General features: G+C 42.1%; 1 protein-coding gene across 1 annotated transcript; it reads right to left on the bottom strand.

The window, feature by feature from the left end:
- Positions 1–1,780: 1,780 nt before the first annotated feature.
- Sccpdh (saccharopine dehydrogenase (putative)) lies at positions 1,781–24,868 on the bottom strand. The gene is made up of 12 exons (XM_075989289.1): positions 24,549–24,868; positions 22,279–22,391; positions 15,672–15,752; positions 11,835–11,964; positions 11,091–11,140; positions 10,494–10,624; positions 9,412–9,529; positions 8,354–8,473; positions 8,204–8,260; positions 4,849–4,960; positions 3,230–3,311; positions 1,781–2,387 (listed from the first exon to the last, which is right to left on the bottom strand). The coding sequence occupies exons 1-12, from the start codon at positions 24,736–24,738 to the stop codon at positions 2,282–2,284; spliced, it is 1,290 nt and encodes a 429-aa protein (XP_075845404.1). The 5' UTR covers positions 24,739–24,868; the 3' UTR covers positions 1,781–2,281.
- Between the last annotated feature and the right edge of the window lie 1,320 nt (positions 24,869–26,188).

Genomic DNA, 26,188 nt, shown 5'->3' with positions numbered 1-26,188 from the left:
AAATAGCAATGCACATAAAATCTTAAAAATTTAAAAAAAGTTTTAAAAATAATGAGCTGTAACACACATTTACCAGGTACCAGACACTAATCAATAATTCCAAACATTTGTTAACTTGTTCAGTTCTCACAATTTTATCACTTAATGTATGCAGTACTTCCTTGAAGGTTCCTAAAAAACCAGAATTATCTTATGATCAAGCAATCCCATTACTGCGTGTATACTCAAAGGGGCTTAAATAAGCATGTTGAAGCTAGCCTACTTCATATTCACCGCAGCGTTATTCTCCAGCTGAGCTAGGGCTTAGGTGCCCACCAATGCACAGCCAGAATTTTAAATATGGCATGTGTGTATGTGTGCACACAGATGCTACTCCACCTTAAGAAAAAGAAGATTGTTTAACTAAATTGATATGGTACTAAACTGCCTTGTAAATATTCCTATTTATACCTTTACACAAATGACAATCCCAGACAGAGAAGCTTCTCTTAGCAGTGAGTGGCTGTGAATGCAGAGAATCATGGCTGGCCAAAGAGCTGACGCTAAGTGACAATGAAATGCTCATCCCTAGACATAATTTATACCACTCCCCTCTAAAGCTCAGGAACACAGTGGAAGAGGGGGCTGGAAGAGAGGAACAATGACAGTGGGTACTATCCTGGGCATGACAGCCACTGCAACCCTGGTCCCAGAGCTCTGGCCGCCGGCACTGGGCCTGGCAGCCATCAGTCACAGATCGGGGAGGTGCTCCCTGCTGAAATGACTGCGGACAGACTCGGGCCAGTCACTGTCTTCAGCTGTGGACTCACTGAGAAGCCCCTGGGCTCCAATCCAAAACCCTGGGTGCCCAGAAGGCCATGGTCACAGAACATAACGGAAAGCGTGAGTGAGGGGAAGGGACTGGAAGGGCTGACAGGGTTGAAGGGCGATGAAGAGGTGGGTGAGAGAAACCAGAATGTATTATATACTTGTATGAAATTGTTAAAGAACAAGTAAGTTTTCTTTAAAAGTGGGAAATTCTAATTTGTGACAACACAGCTAAGCTTAGAGGACATTGTGTTAAGTGAATAAACTACATAAAGAAAGCCATTATATAATTTCATATCTACAAAAAATAACTGTAGAACGGACAATGGGATGGTGTCCGCCAGGAGCCTGAGGATGGTGTTGAATGGGGAAAGGAGTCCTCCTTCGTCAATGGCACAAGTTATAAGCCGTGGGTCTGTGTGTTCTGTCCCAGACTAACTGACCATAATCAACAGTGTTTAACTAAAGGGGGTTTTGTGTTCTCATCACAAAGAAATGGTAAATAATCTGAGGTGATGGATGCTATTACTTTTCTTTGCTTATTCTATAATGTGTGCATGTATTTAAATGCCTCTTTTATCCCCTTGAGACAGGGTCTTACTATGCAGCCCTGGTTGTCCTGGAACTTGCTCTGTAGACCAGGCTGGCCTCAAACTCAAGAGCTCTGCCTACCTCTGCCTCCTGAGTTCTGGAATTAAAGGTGTGCATCACCACCACCCAGCCATCACCCCCAATCTTTGAGCACATGTATCTCATGTGGTTATTACGAGAGGAAATGCTCTTTTTCTTAGCGTTTCAGTGCCAACTATGTCTGAAATGCAATTTGAAAAAAATTCTGCTGAGGCTGTCAAGATCAATAAAGTCAAAAGTCATTTAAGACTAATCAGTTATGAAATCAGGGACAAAAAGTAGGTCAGGCCACTTTAAGTAGTACCGATGTACAAAAGTAAGCATAGAATCCAAACCAAAAAGCTCATCATTCAACTAACAACCCTTTATTATCCAACTTGGGTAAACAATCCAAATCAGTCCATGTAGATGGATGAGAAAGTAGATTAAAATAGAAAAAGTACAGTTTTACTTAGTTAATACTCACAGACCATGCAGGAGCTCCCAGGGGGGTGAGATTCCCACCATGGCAAGGGAGGCAGAAGTTACCGCAGCGCGCAGCCTCCCACCAGTGGAGCCCCATCACTAAGGATGCTGTCAGCACACAAACAGGGACCCTTCCCTGTCTGACCTGCCGCTAAGCAGGGAAGGAGAATATTAGTTTTCTCTTACAAGCAATAAAACCATAAAAACAGCTGAGCTAGGAAGTTTGGGATAAGCTAGTATAGTTTCCTGCTTTTAATGCATAGATATTTAGACTTGACAGTCTTCCACATACAGTCAGATAGGTTTATAGAAGAATTTCACACAATAGCAAATACAGAAGTTGTTCGTGCATTTTATGATTCTGTTAATCTTCAAATGTTTAGACTTCGGAGCTGCTAATGACACTAAATTCAATGCCATGTTGGTTGAGTCTGTCAATCAACTTTGTTCTGGAGAAAGCGGCTCCAGGTGTAAAGACACCGCCCCTGTAAAACAGTAACAAGAGAACACAATGCCTGTGGCTCCTCCCCAGCCCTCTCTCCTCTGTAAGACGACTATCAACTAACTGCATAACTCCTGAAAACCAGTTCTTCCCTGTTAGCCACTTCTGGCTCCATCCCTAAAACCAGCCAAATGGGCACATGGCGGTTACTGCAAAGAAATTAGTCAGCAGCACGGCTCAGTTTCTCATGAGACACTTCCATACTATAGGTGTGCTCAAGGAGCTCTCTGAGCATCGCACACCTGAGGTTTCACACTCAAGAGGACTAAAAAACATGAATGGGATTCATTCAGCTGACCAACTATTATTCAACAGTACTTAAACTTTTTTCATCAACTTTAACATAATGACCAATTTGCAAAAATACCAAATGATGAGTACTAGAAAATTTTAATTACATTTTATAACACTCCAAATCTATCTGTATTACTTAATACTGTTTGAGTTATAAGTTATGCCTGATTTGCTTTTCAGTCATGGGATTCTGTGCCCTGAGGTTGGCTTAGTCCCAAGGGCACCAACTAAATGCTCAGCACATTCCCCGCTCAGCCAGGCTCCCCTGCCGCCAAGGTGTATGTACACTCAGCACTGATGAGGAGCCGCAGATAACACTGCTAGCCAGCTTACATGGCTCTTGTTCACCTTCACAGTAAATCCACCAAAGGCAGATAAGGAACTGTCTTTGGCATCGCTTTAATATTTCTTTGGTCCAAAGGAACACAAAAACTTGTGCGCGTAGACCCAAGACTAAAAATCAACTCAAAAGTAGCTAAATTGTCACATGGTTGAAAACACACTTTCTCACTAGAAGAAAGCAAAACTTACCCTTTAGGTAGGTCAGAGGCATCATTCAGAAGAGTCATGGCAGCCTGAACCATGGCTATGGGAGTAGCAACGTATCCAGCCTCTGCAGAAAAGAAAAGTTCATGAAGTGAGCATCACCTCAATCAATAGTGTACCTCATGCTTCTCATGTCTGGCACAGATTTTTACCAATAAATATTCTGGCCTCTTAACAATGATTAACATTTATGTAGTTCATGTGGAATATCCTTTATTCAAACTGCTTGGGACTTCTGTGCTTTAGGTTTTGTGTATATATTGGAATATGTACAGACACATACACTAAAATTATTAGCCTGTTTTGTCTTATGTAGGCTGGCCAGTGCCAGCCTGGAACTCAGACCTGCAAGCCTTTTCTTCCTAAATGCTGAGATTAAAGGGATGTACCAATATGCCTGGCCTTGAAGATAATCTTATAAAATATTTTGAGCACACCTGAAATTTGACATTAAGCAGAATCTGCCACTTGTGTCACTATTGGTGTTCAAAATGGTCTGATTTTGGAGAATTCCAATTGTGGATTTACAGGTTTCAGGCCCCACCTGTACTTACCATTAGGAACTGCCTGTACTAAGTGCTTAGGAACTAAACTCAGTTTGCACTACAGTTGTATGTGAGCAACACCGTTCCATCTCCACTTCACAGACAAGAGCAATAACCATGCGTCACGTCACCTGGTCTCACCAAGCTAAAGCCAAGCAGCAGTTAAGCCTGTCACCCTCAGCCAGGGCTCGCCACCCACACTGCTGAGGCCTTTCATCTCTGTTAGTCCTCTAAACTGATCCCTCCTTCCACACTTAACAAAAAACCACGGGGGCTGGAGAGACTGCTCGGCAGGTAAGAGCACTGGCTGCTCTTCCAAAGGACCCAGGTTCAGTTCCCAGCATCCACATGCAGCTCACAACTACCTGTTTCCAGTTCCAGGGGACCCAATACCCTCACATTGACATACATGCAGAGAAAATATCACTGTCCATAAAATGAAAACAAAAAATACTGACTGCATCCAGTAACTTAGTCTATAATGAAGTGAGACACGAGCACCTACACTCCTGCCAACACCGTCTAATCACCTTTAAATGCCAAGCTGTAAATCAAAAGTGATGCAGAAACCTGTCACCTGCCTTGATGAGACTGGTGATGTACACGTCTCCTGTGGCTCATGTGAGGGCTTGTCTGCACAGTGCTCTAGAAAGTTCTTCAGTCTTGTGGGAATGGACACTTAACAACCCTTCACAGGTTATTATGCTCCTTTATAAAATGTGTATAAAGCTATATACTTCACAGAATTGGAAACCTTGGGCCACAGATTTGACTCAAACAATTACACTAAAGTAAGACACTGAAGCAGGAAAGCAGATAAGTATATCAGCTAACTTTCGTATTAATAATTAAAATTTGCGATTCCCAAACTTGAATTATTAAATTATCATGAAAAAGGTTAGATGTGTTAATAAAATTGGCCAATAACAATGTCAACCCATCTATAGACAGAATAATTTCAAAATACTTAATCCACGCAAATGTAGTTCTAAAACATACCACTTTGAAGTCTAAGACCGTGTAAAACCCTGAACCATCCCTCTGCTGTATGCACAGTACCTGGTCCTTTCACTTGGGTACAGATTCTGATATTTGGTTTGTTCTTATCAGTACTAAAACCGTGGCTGTATCCTTGCCCGAAGAATGTCATTGTAAATGATGAGCTATCCATCTGGGAAAGAAAAAGCAGAGGCTGTGCTTAGTGACAGGTTTCCTCTAGAACACAGTAAACCCTCTGTCCTTCACGTGAAGCATTGTTTCCTCACTAATCCTGTGACAGATTTTTAGTTATTTCTATTAAAAAGTACTGATTTTGAACATTTGAACACTAATAATGCTAAGCTCGCTCGCTCTCTCTCTCTCTCAAACACACACACACACTGGCCCACAAAATATTTTCCTTTCCTTCTGAAGGCTTTGTGATGCACTGTATCATCAGGTTTTTACTATTAAACATCAATGGCCAACTGTGACCACTCTTGCAGCATTGATTAACCCTGCGGTGGCAGGTTAGGGATAATATGCACTTAGCCTTCTGAGCTTTCTGGGCAGACCTGGTGACTCTGCCAGCCTTCTTGTTCACACATTTGATGGCACCACAGCAACTGTTTGCCTCATGTTATGAAAAGCAAAATGGTGCAGTGGAGGAGAGTCAGAGAAGCTCTCCACACCCATGGGCTTGCCTGGGACCACACAAAGTATTTTTTGTTTTGTTTTTCAAAACAGCTTTTCTGTATAACACTCCTGGCTGTCCTTGAACTTGCAGAGATCTGCCCGCCTCTGCCTCCCAAGTGCTGGGGCTAAAGGCGTGCGCCACCGTGCCTGGTGCATGCACAAGGTATTTTTTTTACAAAGTATTTTTAACAGATAAACACATCAATATATTCTCTGCCGTATGTATCATCTTATAACATGGGGCAAAAATGCCTTCTCTGAACTATAAATTCTTATGACTGGTGTGATGTGAGTGAAGGGGAGGTGACAGGAATGGGTAACAGGAAGATGGGGGCTAGAGAGATGGCTCAGTGCTGACAGCACTTGCTGCTCTGCCTGGCACTTGTGCTGGGTGGCTGCAACTCCAGCACATTGCTCTCTAACCTCCCATGCATGCTGTGGCACATAGTACCCACAACAGACACAAAAAACACAAATGTATTACAAAGAGGAAATTCCAGAAAAAAGAATGCATTAATTAAAAGCAAGAAGGGACACAGTAGGATGGTGCATCTGGCAAATATTACTCGAAAGGTACAAAGTCAGGACACACAGGTCACACTTGACCCCTCCCCTGCCGTGTGTGGCACACACACTATATGATCACACCATAGTCCTTCAAGCTAGACACACATTCAGCCTCAGAACTATTTTTTTTAGAAAGATTTATTTATTATATATACAACACTATGCCTCCCTGTATGCCCGCATTCCAGAAGACGGCACCAGATCTCATTACAGATGGTTGTGAGCCACCATGTGGATGTTGGGAATTGAACTCAGGACCTCTGGAAGAACAGTCAGTGCTCTTAACCTCTGAGCCATCTCTCCAGCCCCCTCAGAACTATTTTTAACATGTTTTCTGAGTTGCTGCTCTAAGTAATCAAAGGTGGATACAAAATGAAACCATCCAGAACCAGATCATGAGGGGCCAAGGGTGGACTCAAAGCTTGGGAAGGAATTCATTCCAGCAATGCTCTAGCAGTGCAAACACAAGTAGCCCAGACCTGACCAGGAGCTTTCTGCCTCCACAGCAGTGATCTGGCATCACTGGGAGGCTTCTGAAAACCTCAATGCTCGGTAGGAATCTTGTCATCAGCTCAGGATTTTCTCTGGAAATTGAAAACTGCTTTCTGTATTTTGAGGCCCCTCTCCAGATCTACCTAGTGTGGTCTAGGTTAATTCTACTAGAAAAAAGAAGACTCAGACGTGATTCAAATTCAGAATCTCTGCAAAACAGCCAGAAGCGGTGAGTCAGAAGTGTTTTAAACAAGGCAATTAACAAGGCCAAATTTTTCTATGTGTTATATCTTTTGGACAGCAGTGGGAACATGGATTAGAAACAAACACAAGACTGTTATGAAAAGTTTAGTCCAAAGATATGGGCCTAAAACAGCAAGTTAAAAAAAAAAACACAAAATGGAAGATATTTGCAGATCATCAACTGATAAAAGATGCTTATTTAGAAAATAAGTAAGATCTTCTATCTAAACTAACAATGGACAAAGAGGAATAGACATTTCTCCAAAGAAGATACACAAAATGTTCAATCACAGCAATCATCAGGGAAATGCAAACCAAAACCATGATACCAATGCATACCCATTATTTGGCTGCTGTAAGAGGGAAAAAAAAGCAAGCACAGTTGCTAAGGGGGCTGGAGAGACAGCTCAGAGTTAGGAGCTCTCGCTGCTCTTGCAGAGGATCCAAGTTCATTCTCAGCATTCCTGTTAGACAACAACCGTCTGTACTCTAATTCAGGGGCACACACACACATATATATATAGCATATGTTTACACAGATATAAACACTACATAAAAATAATAATCTTTCTAAGTTGATGAGCACAATTTACATAGACATGAGTTCATCCATGCTCACAGCAGCACACTCACAACAGGTAAAAGTTGGAAGATCATTCATATCCATCCATAGATAAATAAAAAGTGGCATTACATACAGTAAATTAACCATTCACTCTTAAAAGGAGAAGAAATTCTAACATGTTATACCCTGGATGAACCTTGAGGACTATAGCTAAGAGAAGTAGGCCAGACACAAAAGGACAAGTACTTTATGATCCCATTAATATGAAATATCTAGTAATAGCAAATAAAATGGCAGTTCCTGGGGAGCTGGAGGAACTAGGAAATGTGAGTGGCTATTTAAAGAGTATGGTACAGTTTTACAAGACAAAAAAAAAGTGGGTGGAGGGTGTGGAGGTTGCACAAAAATACAAATGTACTTAATACCACTCAATAATTAGAAATGAAAAAAATTTGTTTTATATATTTTATAATTAGATTTTTTTTTTTAAAAGGAAACTAGGTCTGAACCAAGGCACGTGAGATACATTTAGAGGAAAATCTATAATGACACCTGTTTAAGGTTGGAGAAATGGGTAGTGTCATCAAACAAGATGAATTATAGAAGATGTGTCAGGAGAAAGAACTCGAGATTTCGGCACACTGAACTTCAAGTGTCCACAGGATGTGGAACTGCTACAGGTAGACGTGTGCCTGCTCAGAGCTCTGCTGGGAACGAGCACCATGGTTCCCGGGAAGCTCCAACCTTTAGGGACTAGAGCACAGCGAGCAGAAAAACAACGAGGGAGCCTAGAGGAGCACTTATCTCAGACGTCCCCACCCCCAATACAAGGATGGAAAGTTTAGAGACCTAGACATAAAAAACAACTATTACCTGTTTTTGTGTTGGACCTTGTTTTGAAAAATAACCAAACGAAAAGAGCCATGGGAACTAAAAGAAAAAACAAAAAAACAAACTTAGTCATATTTTCAAAACTTCATGGGAATATTTCTAAAGCTCTTATTTCATAAAAAGCTTACTTACTTTTACGAGAAGGTGTCTTCCAATGCTAAACTTCACAAAGAATAAAAAGAAAAGTCCTGCAAACATCAGCTTAAAAACAGAGGTGATGCCTCCCACGGTTACGTAAGCAGCATACTGAACCTAGGTGCACAATACAAAGTCAAGTATTAATCTAGTACAAAGAACAGTGTCTGCGCTACCCTTCTCTTTAGTTACAAACAGTGAACAAAGTACTGTCCATTTAATGTCTGCATTATGTTTCCAAAGTTTGTTCAGAACATGACACTAGGACCTATGTTTTAAAGGAATTGTTACAAATGGCAATTATCTTGCTCTACTTGAACACCAAAGTTCATATAATCTACAATTTATCTGAGTCTTCTAATAAATACATCATTGCTCTCCCTAAGAGACAATACATTTCTTCCTTCCCTTCCCCTCCCTTCCCTCCCCTCCTCTCCTCTCCTCTCCCCTTCCCCTCCCCTTCCTTTCCCCTCCCCTCCTCTTCTCTTTTTTTGCGGTAGGGTCTCATTCTTTAACCCAGGTTACTAGTCTTAAACTCACTATGTAGTCCAGACAAACCCTGGATTTACTATATAGCCCACGCTGGCCTTGAACTCATATAAATTCTCCTGCCTGAGCTTCCTGAATGCTGAAATTACAGGCATAAGCCACTATATCTAGTTCACTCTACATTTTTTAACCTGAGATAGTTTTCCCTTGACATCTCAGTATGAACAATAAAATACTTCACCAAAAGGAGTGTGCTGGTATTCTAGTAGGGGAAAGGAGACCCAAGGGTGGGGGCCAAGACATCTCCAAAACTTACTACAGAAAAAACTTCTAGCAGCTGAAACACGAAGCAGAAAGAGCTGGGTGGTTTTTGTTGACTCTGCAGCAGGCCAGATTTGAATCATACACAAGGCTAGTACCACGGCCATGATCTAACCTTATACACATTATTTACAAACTCTTTTATTTATAAACATGGACATCAAAATTTTAAGATATTAAACGTATTGAGGAACTAAGACAAACATAGATTACTTCTTATTAATAAATAGGCCATGTTTACTTACTGGGGATTCTTCTAAACTTTCATGTAAATAACGCTGAGTCCTTTTCACAACAGACATATCAGATCCCAAAAAAGGAATGGAATATGAGTTCAGCTCTCTACAATAGGAAACTGGCCACCTGCATGACAGAATCACAAAAATGCTGCATTTCCTCCAATTACTACAGTGATCACAACTTCAGCTAATATATTTCCAGATTAAAAAAATCAGAAACCTTTCTTGAGGTGATTAATAACAATGAGGCAAGGAATGTGCCTTTAGTTCAATTGTTTCTAGTAGTTTTCTTTGTTCTCCATGCATACACCTATAGAAGTAACAATGATACTTTGTTATTCTTCATACTATGGACACATACATGCAGTGTTTGATCCCATCAGCTTCTCACTTAACCATCACAACTCTCACATCTCCTCTGCTAAAGTTCTCACATACAAGGGTTACTCACACTGATTATGTTAAATGATCACTTTGGGGGAGGCTGGTTAGAGACAGACTTTCTCTGTGTAGTCCTTGCTGTCCTGGAACTCATACTGTAGACCAGGATGGCCTCAAACTCAGAGACCTGTCTGCTTTTGTCTCCTGAGTGCTGAGATTAAAGGCATGTGCCACCACCAACCACCTAAGATGTAGTTTTATAACATAAATCTGAACTGAAATTTAATTTTGATGGTGACAATTATGTGCCATAAAATTCAGAAAAAGTATTGTGTGTAAAGTAATATTAAGTACTTAAATTTAGTATAACATGCTAGTTACATTTTAATTTTGAAAATAATTAGGAACTTATCAAAAGCATCTCCCAGCTTTTCCTAGTAAAACATTAAGAGCCAGCCAGATGGTGGAGGCACATGGCTTTAATCCCAGCACTCAGGAGGCAGAGGCAGGCGGATCTCTGTGAGTTTGAAGCCAGCCTGGTCTGCAAAGTGACTTCCAGGACAGCCAGGACTGTTACACAGAGAAACCCTGTCTCAAAAAACAAAATGAAACAAAAAACCACCCAAACAAAAACCATCAATAGCCAGCCAATGGTAATGCAACACATAGACTAAAAATAGTAAGGAATAGATTTTAAATTAATATACCTTCTTTTCAACTTCGAACCAACAATTGGGACAGGTTTCAGACAGGATGCACTCCGTAGTTTTCTTAAAGTACCCTTATCTCCAAAACCATAGACTGCTGACTTCCAGGTACCATCATGAATACATAACCCCTAAGAAAACATTCTACGAGTTAAACATGTCTTATGGGTAATTACTGAAAGGTAAGATCAAGTAACTTAGAGTTATTACATTTCACCTCCATTTGTGCAATTAATAACCCTCACGTGCATTTTCATGGCTGACTAGGCAGTGAGAATACCCATTGGCTTGGTTATATCACCATTTACCCCAACACAAGTTTGTTCTTTCCCGATTATTCATGCTGACTGGCACTAATGTGACGGTCCTCTGAACTGATTTTTATTACAGATGGATGTCTCAGCAGATGGACCACAATAATTCACGCTATTATATCAGAGTAATTCACTATCTTAACTTTCTAAAATGAAAAGCAACTTTCACACTAAAAAGGACAAACATATATAAAATTAAGTCTAAATCTTTTTTGAGAGCCATGTATCATTTGCAAAATATTTTTCTTATTAGCTTGAAAAGAGAGCCAAACAGGACACTGACCTCCGGTCCTGTGTGGATAGTCAGGAAGCTTTCCACAGCAGTCAAAGTACCTAGAGGAGTAAGAGATCAAATCAAACCTCCATTGCTCAACCAGGACAAGAAATAAACTGTCAATTCAGGTGGGGATATTTTTATTAAGCTTACAGCTGAAAAAAATGAGAAAATCTGCACAGACAACAATTTTATTATGTTATTATCCACAAATCAAAGCAGTTAAGGCCAGGAGAACTCCCGGAAAGAAGACTTTAGCATGACTCTAACTGGTAGTATTGACAAACTCTCCTGTGGCATTTAAATTAACAACGCTAAGACTCTTCTCCAGATAGACAACAGCTCAACCTGCTCACCCTGGAAGACTCATCACAGACCTCAGGGGCAATGATTCTGCCTTAAACACCACTGCTTTCCAGGACCTTTCAGAAGTAACTGAAATTTGCTGCAAATATTCAGAAAAACACTAAATCCTCCTTGTGGTGGCTTCTAAAATACTTAAAACATGGGCTGGGAATATGGCTCAGTGGTAGAGCCCTTGCCTAACATGTGTGAGGCCCTAAGTTCAATTCCCAGCACCACAAAAAACAAAGACAAAAAAACATACTTAAAGCTGTTAAGATAAAAACACATGTAACTGGGCTAGGGATGATGTAGCTCAGGGTAAAGAGAGCGTTGGCCTAGTTCATCACGGCTACAAACAAGAAGTTCTACTGCTGTGAGATTTAAGTACCCTTATTAACCAGTAATTACCGTTCATTTGGTTTCTGGTGTATAACACTCCTAGATCTGCTGGAATGGAGTCAAAGCCACTGCTTCCAATGATATAAACCCCTTTCTCTGCAGCTTTCTCATGATACTTCGCATGCATTAGTTCCAGAAACTAAAAAATCCAGGACAAAAATGTGAATCAGAGTTTATAGAAACACCTAGACCAATATTAAATGATTTCTCTTCAAGACAAAGCCATTAAACTGAAAATAACAACATATGATCTGCAGCATGATACTAACTGTCCGATAGTTTTCACATATTCTGCAAATACTAACCCCAAGCCACAGTGGGACAGAAAAGCACAGGGAATGTGCTTGTCTAACTAAAAAAGCTGATTATCTTAGGATGTGTTTTGACTATGAAGTAATACCTGTCATAATTTTTTTAAATCAAAAAACTTGCTCAAACTGTATTACCCAAATGAGCTTTCCAGACGTTATCTATACATGCGGCAGGGTGCTAGAGAGGGCAGAAGATGTTATCTATACATGGGGAGAGGTGATGGGGCAGGAGACGTTATCTATACATGTGGAGGGGCGACAGAGGCAGAGGAACACCTGTTCAGACCCTGTCCAAACTGTGTGGGCTTTGTTTTGTTGTGTGCTAGGATTGAACACAGGGCTTGCTATGTTAGGCAAGGGCTCTATCACTGGATACAGCTTCAGCCAAACCAAATTTTAGAACAGACTTAGATTTATAGGGGAAAAAAAAGATTAGAGAGCTCCATGTTACTGAAACCCAGTTTCTCCCATTAACACTTTTTATACTGGCATTTGTTAGAAATAATGAACCAAAACTGATACACTGGAAACTAAACCCTTTTATTTTAAAAAAAAATTACTTTCATTTTGCATGTGTGGGTGTTTTGCCTGCATGTATGTTTATGTACCACATATGTGCTTGGTGGCCATGGACGTCAGAAGAGGGCATAAGATCCCCAGGAACTGGAGCTATAGTTGTTAGCCACCGTGTGGATACTGAGAATCAAACCCAGGTCCTCTGGAAGAAGTCCTCTTAACCACCAAGCCATCTCTCCAGTCCCTCCCAACCCCTTTGTTAATGGCGGTACTAGGGATCCCACTCAGGCAGGTCTCTATCACTGGAGCCTCCCTATCCTTCTGCACTGTTCATTTTGGCAGAGGGTCTCATTAAGTTACCCAGGCTGGTCCTGAGCTCACTCTGAGGCAGGTCTTGAATTTTTGATATTCCTGCCTCAATTTACTGAGTAGCTGGGATTACAAGCCTGGTTTAAAGTTCATTCCTAATTTGTTCCTGTAGATTTTACCCAATGTCCATTTTCTGTCCCAAGATCCCATCCTGAATACCACATCACTTGTAGATGCTAAGTTTTCCTGGACTCTTTTTGGCAGAAAGTTTTTTGTATTTTCATTTATTTTGACAACCTTGATTGTTTTGAGGAATACAGATCAGCAATTTTGTAGATTATCCATCTACTAGAATTATCTACTGTTTTTCTTAAGATTAAACTAGTTTAGGAAGACAAATACATCCTCTATCAACATAACGTATTAACTTACAGTTTCTAAGTTCAGTCATGTGTCTATGTGCATGAGGTAGGAAGCACATGTGTCACTGTGTGTGTGGAGTCAGTTCTTTCCATCCACCCTGACATGAGATCCAGAGATCAAATGCAAGTCTCTTTGTGTCCAGCACCTTCACTCACTGAGCCATCTTGTTAGCTGAGCTTCCTTGTGTTCGTGTCAACGTTAGACACCTGGCTGAGGCCTGTGTGTCAGGCTTCTGTGCTGTAGAGGTATGCACTCTTCCTGAGGGCAAGGCAGCTGCCTATCTGGGATTCTTGCTTCTTATCTTTTACTCTTTTTCTTTTCTTCTTCCTTCCTTTTTTTTTTTTGTACTAGGGGCTGAACTCAGCACTGAGCTAAATTCTCAAACCTTTCTGTATCTTCTCATGGTTAGTTCTAAACTGGGTTATTTGTGTTTATATTTTTATATTTCCCTCATTATATAATAGTTCTCCAGGGCTAGAGAGAGGGCTCAGCAGTTAAGAATATTGGCTGCTCTCCCAGAGGAGCCAGATTCAATTCTTAGCACCACATGGCAACTCACATCTATAACTCCAGTTCCAGAGTACTGGGTGCCCTTTCCTGGCCTCCAAAACTATCAGGCACGGCACACAAATAGTACATAGACCTGCAAGCAGGAAAAATACCCATACACTTAAAGTAAAATAATCTTTAAAAGCCCAGGATCTTTAAAAGTACAGTCTGGACCTTTATTGGGGCTTAGGGAGGTTATGTGTGTTTCTGTCTGTTTGTTCTGGTCTTTTCTCAATGCCTCTGGGGCCCCAAGAATGCTATACCCCCTGCACACACTTTATAAATGCTTCACAGCTAGGAAAGCGGACTGAGAAGCAGCTCTGAGTGCCAGGGTAATCCCTGATTCTGGACTTGTTTTGCACCAAGTGAATAAACAACCAGAAGTGAGACTGGGACAAAGGGAATGGGGGGCGGGGCGGACAAAGTACAGACATGTTAGCTCTGACATGACTCCTTTGGTAGATGATAAAATAACTTACAAGGCTGTCACCATTTTCTACACTCTGGATTATTTTAAACAACACAGAATTGGTTTTTGTTTAAGCCACGTGTCCTTTCTGCTCTGATCCAATTTTGGTAATTCAAACTTTCCTAGTACTTCCCATCTATAACAGCAGTTGATAATCTTTAAGCATACATTATTCAGCATGCTGATGATGGTCAGTAGATCATATGAATTACATTCTGAAGGTGGAAAGGGAAGGTTAGTCCTGTTAACACAGGACTCCCACAGTACGACAGACCAAATCCTACTTCTATTTACTAGGTATATAGCAAAGATCAAATTACTTAACCTTCTAAGCTTCAATGTCTTCATCCACAAAATAGGGAAGAAGAAAGTGCAGATACGATTTCAGAGTTATATAAGATGCTTAGCAGTGTTTGGCAAATGGCAAGCATTAAATATGAGACCATCTAAATTTAATTATATAATATATACATTGCAACACACACACACATATTTGCTGGGGATTGAACTCAGAACCTCACACAGACTAAGTACATGGCCTACCACTGAGTTGATCACCTAACCTACATCAGCCCTCATATAAAACTTTTAAGTTGAGAAGATTCCCCCCCACTTTTTTTTTTTTTTGAAATAGGGTTTCACTGTGTAGCCCTGGCTGGCCTGGAACTTGCTATGTAGACCAGACTGGCCTTGACTCACAGGGATCCTCCTGCTTCCTTTGTTTTTTGTTATTTTGACTCAGGGTACTTTGTAGTCCATCTTGGGCTTGAATAGGATATCCTTGAACATCTGATCCTCCTGCCTCTACATCCAGTTTAAGCACTACAGTGAATGGAACCCAGGGTCTTGTGCATGCAAATCAAACATTCTACCAACTAAGCTACCTCCCCAGCCCAGGTGAGGGAACTTCATATCTATTTTTTTGTAACGTTGGAATGTACCTAGTTTAAAAAAGGGAAATCACAACAAAAAAAGTTACTAAGAGACACAGTCTGAGCATTATAACATACTCTATTAATAATTCAGCTTACAGCATCCAGTAACTATAAAAACCAGCACATCCACACACAAAAGAAATACGATAAGATGAGCAATGAAGCTAAGATCTCATCAGTGCTCTTCCTTGATCTAGGCACACAACACCAGCTCTAAAACCGAGAAATGTCGCTATCAGCTTCCAAATGCCTACAAAATAATACTGAATATGCCTGCACTTCACAGAACAATTATGGATCGCTAGTTTTGTTTTCTCCTTTTTGATTTACATACCTGAGGCTCCCCACAGATGTCAATGCAACTTGTTCCATTTTCAATACATGCTTTTACTACAGGTTCTCCATAAAATCGATACTGGGGAAATAAAGAAAACCAATAAATTATTCTCACTTCATAAGCTTAACTGAACCAAAGGTCATTTTACAGCTGGGGAAAAGGCCCAGGCTGTAAGCACCTGCCAAACATGCATGAAGACTTAAGTTCAAACCCACAGAACCCTTGTAAAGAAACTGACATGGTATTGCAAGCCTGTAATCTATAACATTATGTGTATAACCTCACTGCTCTGATGGTGAAATGAGAGGTAACCGGAAGACGTCTGGAAGCTCATGGGCCAGCTAGCCTGATATATGCAGTGACAGAAAAGGAACCCTGTCTCAAACAAGGCAGAAGGTTGTTCTCTGACCATAACTGTACCATGGGGCATACACACACACACACACACACCAAGATTTCACAAGCTAAATGTCACTTTACTCTTGGAAGTACAGTATTAAAAGATCAAAAAATCAAATGCTGGGCTTATAAAACAGTTTGTCAGGTAAAAGCACCTGCTGTCAATCCTGAGAACCTGAGTTCAATGCTAGGGACCCACATGGTAGGACAGAATAGTAACATACTGATAAACTGGAAAAATAAGGTAACTGTACTGTACTGCCTCTCACTACATGTAAAGGCACAATGGAATTAGAGGCATACAGGCTGGAGAGATGGCTCAGAGGCTGAGCGTGCTGACTGCGCTTTCAGAGGACCTGGACTCTGAAATTCCAGCACTCACATGGCAGTTCACAACTGTCTGTAACTCCAAGATCTGACTCTCACACAGAAAGATTGATGTAGGAGGTTCTTCTGTATTCTGTGAATATGTGTTCTCTCATTGATTGATGAATAAATACGTTTCGCAGAATAGAGCCAGGCAGGAAATCCAAATAAAGATAGAGAGAGAGAGAGAGGGGCTGGAGAGATGGCTCAGAGGTTAAGAGCATTGCCTGCTCTTCCAAAGGTCCTGAGTTCAATTCCCAGCAACCACATGGTAGCTCACAACCATCTGTAATGGGGCCTGATGCCCTCTTCTGGTCTGCTAGCATACAAACAAACAGAATATTGTATTCATAATAAATAAATAAATAAATAAATAAATAAATAAATAAATAAATAAATAAATAAATAAATAAATAAATATTTTTTAAAAAAAGATAGAGAGAGAGAGAGAGAGAGAGAAAGCAGAGTCAGGGAGACGGCATGTAGCCACCGAAAGAGTAACACATACCAGGGCATTACCTGTAAGCCACAGCCATGTGGCAATACACAGATTAATAGAAATGGGCTAATTAATTGTGAGAGCTTAAGCCACTGGCCAAATAATTACAATTAACATTAAGCCTCTATGTGGTTATCTTATAAGTGGTTGTGGGGACCAGCGAGCAGGAGGAAAACCAGTCTAGTGGGCCTGGTCAAGATGGAAAAAGTCTCCATTTACAACAAATACACATGCAGGCAAAACACCAATGCACACAGAATAAAACAAATAAATTATTAAAAAAAAGAAAGAGGAATCTCCAACTAAAGATAAAATGAACAGTTTACAGAAGAAGTAATTTACTTGAGTTAGATCCAAAAGAACAAGGATTTATATGGAAAAAGAAAACAAAAGTTATATATGAACAGATATAAGAAAAGAGAACTATTAAAGCTAAAAGCACAAGCTGGCTGAGTCGGAAGTAGTAAGAGATTTGTTTAGAAAGAAATACGAGGCCAGATATGGAAGGAACAGGGGTGTGAGTCAACAGTTTGAGCTTCATCTGTACTACATTACTCAAGTCTCCTGGAAGATTTTAAGAGGACACACGTGCACGCACACGCACGCACATGCACAGAAAGCTCCAAAACAGCAGCACTTTCTCCAAAGGGCTGCTCAGATGAGAAGCAGTGCAGGCACACAGCACTCACATTCACCATCTTTTCTTTAGTAACAGCATCACTCTGCATACAACGCTCAGGTTTGAAACTGGAAGCTTTCTTTCAACTCACCTCCCCTGTAAGTCAGCAAATTTTGTCAAATCTGTCTCCTAAAAATCTGTCAAGACCCCATTATATTACCACTTTCCTAATTTTCTACACAAAACCCCCAATCACTTCACAGTAACCCATCTAGCCAATTTACAAAGAAATATCAAATTATTATTTTAAAATAAAAGTCTGATAGAACCTCTCCTTTTCCCCCAATTATATTAGTTTATCTACCCAGAATCCTTTACCAGCTATCCATTGTCTACATTTAAAGTCTAAACTTATCTTGTCACAAGTTCTTAAGCATGACACACCACAGCCCCTTAATTTGCATGTTCCAGCAGTTCTAAAGACAGTGTAATGTCACACACAGACACAGTGGTGTTTGCTTCTCCACCTGGAACCAGCTCCTCCTCTGCACTGCTGGGCTAGCTCCCAACACGTCTCAGCTACGTGAAACCCACAGATACTAACAAGCCACATGTAAAGCACTAATAACCACTTAAAAACAGCAATAGTTCCTTAAAGAAAGGGCCCATTTTCCTATTGCCACAACACGCCCTCCTTACACTGTTTTATCCCACGTAGCCACTTATCCATTGGGTGATTGAGAAAGTTCCCACTAACTTATCTCTATTTTACAATGCTGTTAAGAAGCTTTCTTTATTGGGACTAGAGAAGTCAGTGTTAGAGCACTTGCTCCTCTTGCAGAGGACCTAAGTTCAGTTCTCAGCACCCACATCAGGCAGCTTCCAACTGCCTGCAGCTCCAGCTCCAGGGGATCCGACACCCTCTTCTGGCCTCCACAAGCTCCTACACACACAGTGTACATACATATGCATATAAATAAAAATAAAATAGAGATTTTATTTTAAAATAGACACCTGAGTCTAATAAAGACCTTTAATCTAATCAGTTCTCAACACTCCATGTTCTAAGCCAGGGTATATAAAATGATCCATTGAGTGTGAGAATAAATATAAGAACATTCATTTATGTGAATTTAGGATATGAAAAATGTCATTAATAGTTGGTTTGTGTTTATAATTATTTATTAATTATAAGTATTAATAATTTATTAATAATCGAAATGTGGATTAACACCTGGGTCACGTCAAGTGGTCAAATACCAAACAGAGTTCGAGACCAGCCTGGTCTACAAGAGCTAGTTCCAGGACAGGCTCCAAAACCACAGAGAAACCCTGTCTCGAAAAACCAAAAAAAAAAAATACCAAACAGAGGATACAAGTGGTATTCTTAGTAGCATGGGAGAGTTCCACAACACCAAGGGGGTCACAATGATACATCATCCATTTAGAGCTCTTTTCTCCTGCTGCTACCTAACGCTGCTTACGCAGCTCTAACAGAGGAGTCTGCTTGAGCTCTGAAGCCTCAGGCACTCGAGAGACAAGATACAAAGACTAACACCGAAGACAGATGAACCTGACGGGTAGGAGAAAAACAAGAAGAGAATTAAAAAAACAAGTGAAGAATGGGGAAAATGAGCCAGTTGTGATGGCTCACAACTGTAATCTTAGCACTCAGGAAGCTGAGGCAGGTGGATTACCATGAATCTGAACACAGCCAAAGTTAATAATGAGTTCCAGAACAGCTGAGGGTTATCAAATAAGATTATATCTTAAAAATCAAAGAAAAAAATTTAAGTAAAGGAAGAAAATTCCAGAACAAATGAAGAGAGGGGTTCAAGATGAAAGTGAGGTGAGAGCATCTGGCAGAGACTTGAAAGAGGCAGGGCAAGGCCTGGAAGAACTGGTTAGAGTAGGAGCAAGGGAGGCAACAGGAACTCTTCCAAGGAGCTCGCAAAATCAGATAGCAAGAAGGGTTTATGAAATCAAGGGGAGGTTTTTTAAAAAGAAGACTGACATAAGCACATAAGTGCTGAGAGAGAAAATCCAACAGGGGTCTGACAACCACCTGAACCCCTGAGAAAATGACTGGATGAACGATGCTGTCACTGTGGACTCCCCTGCCACCAGGATCAGGCCTCTTCTGGCCTGGGAGCATGCACACTCACCACAACACTATTATCTTAAAAAGAAAGAATCTGGTAAAAACGAAAAATATACCACCCAATAAAGATAAGAAAACATGTAAACATAAAGCCTTCAGATGGAGGCATAAAAGTTTTCCCTTGTGACATGTCAGGGTGCTATGTGGGGGTAGACAAGTCAATATGCAGATCTGGTAGCATGAAAACAAAAAACTTCTGTCCTGGCAGTTTCTAGTTTCATAGGCAAAAATAGCTCTTTCCTATAACCCTAGCAGTCAGGAGAAACTGTGGCTGGATGGTTGTGAATTTGAGGATAATCTGGGCTACACAGCAATATCCATTCAAAGGTAAAAAGGAAGGGCTGGAGAAGAGGAGGGAAAAGAGAGGAGCTGGAAAGTGATCAGGTAAAAGTGAGGGATGGAGTCAGTGAAAAGGAAGAGGTGTGAGCCACCGGGTGCTTCAGAGTAGATGAGAACAGCCAGGGGGAACAGACGTTCTCAGGTCCGGGACGTAACACAGTGCTTCTACCTGTGTGATTTAATGCAGGAATTGGCACAGATGGGCTCGTGTTCAGGTGAGGAATTCTGTTAGACTACCCAGGGGTTGGGGTTTTCTGTAGTACTGAACAAAGAAGGACAAAGGAATTGTTCTGAGTGTTACAGTGATTAGAGAAATGTACTTGATAGAATCCAAGCTGGCTAACGAGAAAAATATAAACAACATTAACATTTTATATGTTTGGTTTTCCAACATATTGCCAATTATGACGGCTTCTTCAGATCAGTAAATATTATCAACAGTCATCTTGTAAAGGTCAAAAGTTTAGAATGACCTTTTTCTTTCTTTCTTTTAAGAGACAGGGTCTCTCTCTGTTTAGCCCTGGCTGTACTGGAACTCTAAGTAGACCAACTCACAGAGATCCTCCTGCCTCTGCCTCCTGAGTGCCGGAATTTAAGGCATGAGCCACCACTGCCCAGTTTAGAAGTGACCTTTTTCATACCCAATATCTAATATAAGGGCAAGAGCTGTTTTCCTTTGAAAATACTAAAATACACTTCAATCACTTTTTTTTGTCTAAAAAGACAAGTCTTGCTAGCTTGAGAAAGAGGCAACTTCGGTTTCCAAAGTGCTGGATTACAAGCATACACCACCACCTTTTACCACCTCCGCTACTACCTCCATGTCTGTCTGGCCTAGATCATCCTGCTGTTGGTCCCTTAGCTACTTTTCATCTCAGAAACTGAAAAACTTAAACATGAGATCTTAAATGACACTTGCTCGCCTTAAAAAAAAAAAATCCAATTCCTAAACACACCTGTTAAGAGTGCACAGGACCTAGCTCCCGAGGATCCACGAACATTCTCCATTCTCCCTCAGCCTGGCTGGGTCTGGGTCCGACCTGGCTCCTGAGCAGACACATATCCTCATACATATTCTCTCTGTTTTTCTCTCTCTCTGTTTCTCCCCCCCCCCCCCCGTCTGTCTCTCTCTTTGCCTGCTCCCCCACCCACCCCCACCCCCACCCCGCCTCCAAACCCCACACCTTCTTCTCTCACTTTCTTCAGTCTTTCCAAACACAGGCTCATCTGGGACCTCTGTAACTACTCCACAGAACAGGGCTCTTCTCAAATAATCATCCAGTTTTCTCTCTCCCTTCATCTTGACCTCTGTTCAAATGTCAATTCCTTAGAAACATGTCTTGGGAGACTATGAGAGCTGGTGGCGCAAGCCTTTAAACCCAGCACTCAGGAGGCAGAAGCAGGCGGATTTCTGAGTTGTAGGCCAGCCTGGTCTACAGAGTGAGTTCCAGGACAACCAGGGCTACACAGAGAAACCCTATGGGGTTGGGGGTAGAATATGAAAAACTATTGTGCCAATTCCTATATCTGATTATTCTGATGCATCTGACTTACTACTTCCTACTTCTATATTATATTCCTATCTGCCCCACAAATTTGTAAATACCACACAGAATTTTCTGTTCATGATTATGTCCTAGTTGCCAGAATAATACACTTTATATAGAGTAAACATTAAATAAATAATCTGCTTTTTGTTTCTACCTAGTCTGTCTTTTAACATGCTATATAATAATACAAGAATTTGAAGATTTAAAATTACATTTGTTTCGTGTGTGTGTGTGTATGCACATGCATGTGCACATACTATGATGAAAGTGTGCAAATCAGAGGACAACTTTCAGGATCAATTCTCTCCTTCCACTGTATAGGTCTTAGAGACCGAACTCATCCTTCTAGTTCGTCAAACTTTATATATATATATATACACACACACACACACACACACACACACACACACACACACACACACACAAAGAGGAGATGGGTAGGGTAGGGAGATCCCATCAGCATATTCTCCAAAAAATAGTGTCACAAAAAGCCTGACACAATTTTGGAAGACTTTGGTCCCATCAATCAAAAGACTGCCCCCTACACAATTAAGGCCTTCAAGCAAGTCATCTGTCTTCTGCCCTTATGTTCCTCTGGAATAGAAAATACCAGTTTTTGCTAGAAATGAAAAGGTTGTTTGTTCTGACACAAAGAAGGGCTGATTACTTACAGGTCCTACACAGTTGAGGACAAGCGCTGTCTTTGTAGCCATTTCATCAAGTGAGGCTGGATTACTGATATCACAGATAATTATTCCAACTTCAGATGGCAGTGTTGGCCGTCCTAAAGTTAAAAAAGTCATTTCAAGCAAGTTCATGTCAATATGAGACCTCCTAGACCACCTTTCTATCTCAGTGACTGCTAAGTTACTAAATGTACTAACATACTAAAGCTTCCAACCATGACAACTTTATGATCTAGTTTAGGTGCTGGGCGGGTGACTGCTGTCTTCCTCACCAGGGTGTTTCTATCACAGAACGAGCTACTACACAACTATATACAATCTAATCATAGCAAGTGGAAGGAGACCATCAAGAGCCAACACCATGAGAACTAAGGAGGACTCAGGCCAATTCACTTTTTAGCATTTTTAAAAATCATTTTTGTTTTGTTTTGTTTTCTGAGACAGTTTTTCTGTGTAACAGTTCTGGTTGTCCTCAAACTTGCTCTGTAGATCAGGCTGGCCTTGAACTCACAGAAATACACTTGCCTCTACTTCCCAAATGCTGAGATTAATAGCATGTGCCACCAATACCACCACCACCTGGCTATTATTTTTCTAATGTGTGTGTATCTGTATGCATGTATGTGAACTTCAGTGCAGGAGCCCAAGGAGACCAGAGGTATTGGGTCTTTCCTGAAGCTGGAGTTACAGGGGGTTGTGAGTCACTCAACTTGGGTGCTAGGAACTGAACATGGATCCTCAGCAACAGCAGAACATGTTCTTAACTGCTGAGACATTTCTCCGGCCCTGTGAATTCATTTTTAAGTAGTCCAGCCTACATAAAATCATTCAAGTGTATAAGGAAATAACTGGAATCAATCAATGCAAGTCTCCATTAACCCCTACTCTCCAGTCACCTAACTTTGGCCATGTAGATGGGAAGGGTAACTAAGTTACAACTATAGATCAGTGGTTCTTCTCCGTCCCAATGCTGTGACCCTTTAATACAGTTCCTCTTGTTGTGATGACCCCCAACCATAAAATTACTTTCATTGCTACTTCACCACTGTAATTTTGCTGCTGTTATGAAGTTATGTAAGTACTTGTGTTTTCCTATGGTCTCAGGTGATCCCTATGAAAGGGTCATTTAACTCCCAAATGGGTCTTAACCCATAGGTTGAGAACCACCACCACTACTACTACAGAGTCTCACTGATGAAGAAAAATAAAAGGAAGAATATATTTTAGCAATGATATACTTTCCAGAAAACAATAAACATCCAAAATGTTCCATGTCATTAAGAGTTGTAATAGTCTACGTCTAACCAGAGAACAAAAGACTGTGTTCTCACTCTAGCCAAGGCTCTAGTGGAACTGCAAGATTAAGTAGAAAGAATGCAGAACACGTGTGGCTTGTCTCAGGTGGACATTTAGTTGCCAAACTCCAAGGCACTAAGTCAAGTGCTTCCCCCAACTAGAAGTAGTGTGTGTGCCCGCGCTCACTCCCAAGTGTGAATCACATCACTCAGGAGTCGGCCTAGCAAGGAAAATACTACTCAATAAATACATGTTGAACTGAAGTCGAAGGAATAAGTAAATTTCCAAAACATAAAAAGCGAGGCGAAATGTCCACATTTTTATGAAGAATAAAATGCCTGCAGGGGGTGTGGCAGTGCTAAGGTCAGCTTTTGGGAAGATGAAGAAAGAGGATCACCTGGTCCAGGCCAGCCTACACTGCCTCAAACAATTAGTATAAGGACGACTAGAGGATTTCTACACGCAAAAACACAAACTAAAAACCCAAAACACAACAAATAAAAAACCGAGTAGCTAAGTGAGATAACTCAGGAGCACAGTGTATGCTCAGCACGTTCAGAGGTGCTGATAAATCTTTATCACCAAAATAAACGGGCGCACTATAATGTGATTGGTACAACTCAAGCTTTCTTTCTTGTTCCCAAACACAAATGCCAATGGACCTCTGAGAAATCAGTAGATTATTTCTCTTTCCGACCCTAAGCACCAAGAACCCTCCAAACCCAACAGAACGCCAGAGATGGACCAAGGCGCTACCAAAGTTCTTATTTCGACAGCGGGGCTCCCCAAACTGGGGGGGAAAAGCCTTTCTTTTCTTTCTTTCACTCAGGGGCGGGCCAAGCAGGAGCCAAGCTAGGCGCCCCGTCTTCGGTCAGGGCTCGCTGCAGTCACACACGGGGAGACGCCCCCCAGCGACTTGCGCTCGGCCCGGCCCGGCACTGCCCAGCCCGCCGCGTTACCCAGCTTCAGGGCCGCCTTCTCCAGCACTTGCTGCAGCTTCTCCTTGGAGCGGCCAGCCACGGCCCAGGGCAGGCGGGAGCTCTTCTCCGCGGCCACCTGCTCCCGGGCCACCTCCTCCGTCACGAACTGGCCGGTGAAGCCATAGGCGCCGAACACCACCAGGCGGTAAGGCCTCTGCTCCGTCGCCATGACGAGTCCACAGCGAGCCGCAGCCCGGGGCGGACTGAGTCCACCGCGCCTGCGCCTCAGGCCGCGACCCCAGTACCGGGCGCAGCAACCGCCGCTGGCCTGGCCGCCGTCGCCGCGCCGAGAGCGCTCGGCTCCCTTCGGCCCGCGCGCGGGCCACGCCCACGCCCACGGCCACGCCTCCTCGCGCCTCCGCGGCTGCGCGCTCTCCCGGGCTGCCGGCGGGTGCTGCCGAGGGGCTTCGTCGGTCTCGGGCTGCAAGTCGGCGTCGCTGGCTGACAGAAGCGGCCGGCGGCCCATGTTGTCCGTGTAGCCCGCGGCCCGGCGACCCGCACGGCTCTGGCCGCCCGAGGCGTTGCGTCCTCTCTGAGACCGGACCGGGGCGGGCCGGTTATTCCCGCTTCTCCAGGGATTGAGAAATGCGGCAGCCGACGGGTCGCCCACGCGGAGCGCTCGCTGGAGCCCTGGAAGCCCGTGGGCCCCGCGTGTTTGGGAAGCCCAGGTGGAGGCGGAGGTGAAGCGTATTAGCAATAAGGAACGCCGGTGACGGGGCTCAGTGCCCTGGAGTGTCATCCAGGCTTTCTGCTGGTGAATTTGTCAGAGACAGTTGCTTTGGACTAGGTTTTCTAAGGAGGAAAAAAAAAGTGCGTTTACTTGTTGGTTTGGTTTTTTTTTTAATTTATTTTTTTATTTTTCCCTCCCCCTTTAAAATGCTTTAGTTGGTTTTCTCTCTGAGAGATGGCTCAGCAATTAAGCACACCGGATAGGATAATCTTCCAGAGAACCCAAGTTCGATTAACAGCAGCACCCGCTTACATGATGCAGACATATACACAGGTAAAACACCCACACACCAACAACAATAATAGTAATAAAGGAAAATATCTGACAAATTAGCTTATGAAGAGGGAAATGCTTGTTTGGTTTGCAGTTTGTGTATTCCTAAGCTTTAATATGATGCGCCTATTGATTTAGGCCTCTGGGCCTCTGCTGGTCATTTTGATGACAGTGACTGCAGCTCAAAGCGGAGCAAATTACTCACTTCATGCCAAGAAGCAAAGATAGAAGGGGGTGGCTGCTACGCTCTCCCTTGTAGTCATTGCCCCAGTGATTTAAGGGCTTCAACCCCCACCCCCCCCTCACACACACACACAGACACATAGTTTCTCAGAACCTCGGGGCCCAGAGCTAACACAGAGGCACCCACCATCAGCAGAGATACAAGACTGGGAGGAGGACTTTAGAGTTCTGTACATACCTACTACCCAGGGCCCCCCTTTCAACACATGGACCTTCGCTGGATGCTCAACACCCAAGCTGTAGATATAAAACTACTCCTAAGCTTAATTGTGTGATTGTGTTATTTGTATCCAGTACATGTAAAAAGTCATTTAAAGCATTCCCAGGGAGGCTGCTGTGTGTTCCGCTCTGAAATAGGATCTATGAATACATG

The sequence above is a fragment of the Microtus pennsylvanicus genome, chromosome 10, assembly GCF_037038515.1.
Source record: "Microtus pennsylvanicus isolate mMicPen1 chromosome 10, mMicPen1.hap1, whole genome shotgun sequence".
NCBI classification, from domain to species: domain Eukaryota; kingdom Metazoa; phylum Chordata; class Mammalia; order Rodentia; family Cricetidae; genus Microtus; species Microtus pennsylvanicus.
This window is presented reverse-complemented; position numbering and strand designations above follow the sequence as displayed.

Bases quoted from the DNA above. Each gene is read 5' to 3' on its own strand.
- Sccpdh (XM_075989289.1), bottom strand. From the start codon at position 24,738: ATGGCGACGGAGCAGAGGCCTTACCGCCTGGTGGTGTTCGGCGCCTAT. The intron at 22,392-24,548 runs GTAACGCGGCGG...TTTTAACTTTAG, and splicing joins GAAGGCGGCCCTGAAGCTGG to GACGGCCAACACTGCCATCT. The intron at 3,312-4,848 runs GTACTGTGCATA...TCTTTTCTGCAG, and splicing joins TACCCAAGTGAAAGGACCAG to AGGCTGGATACGTTGCTACT.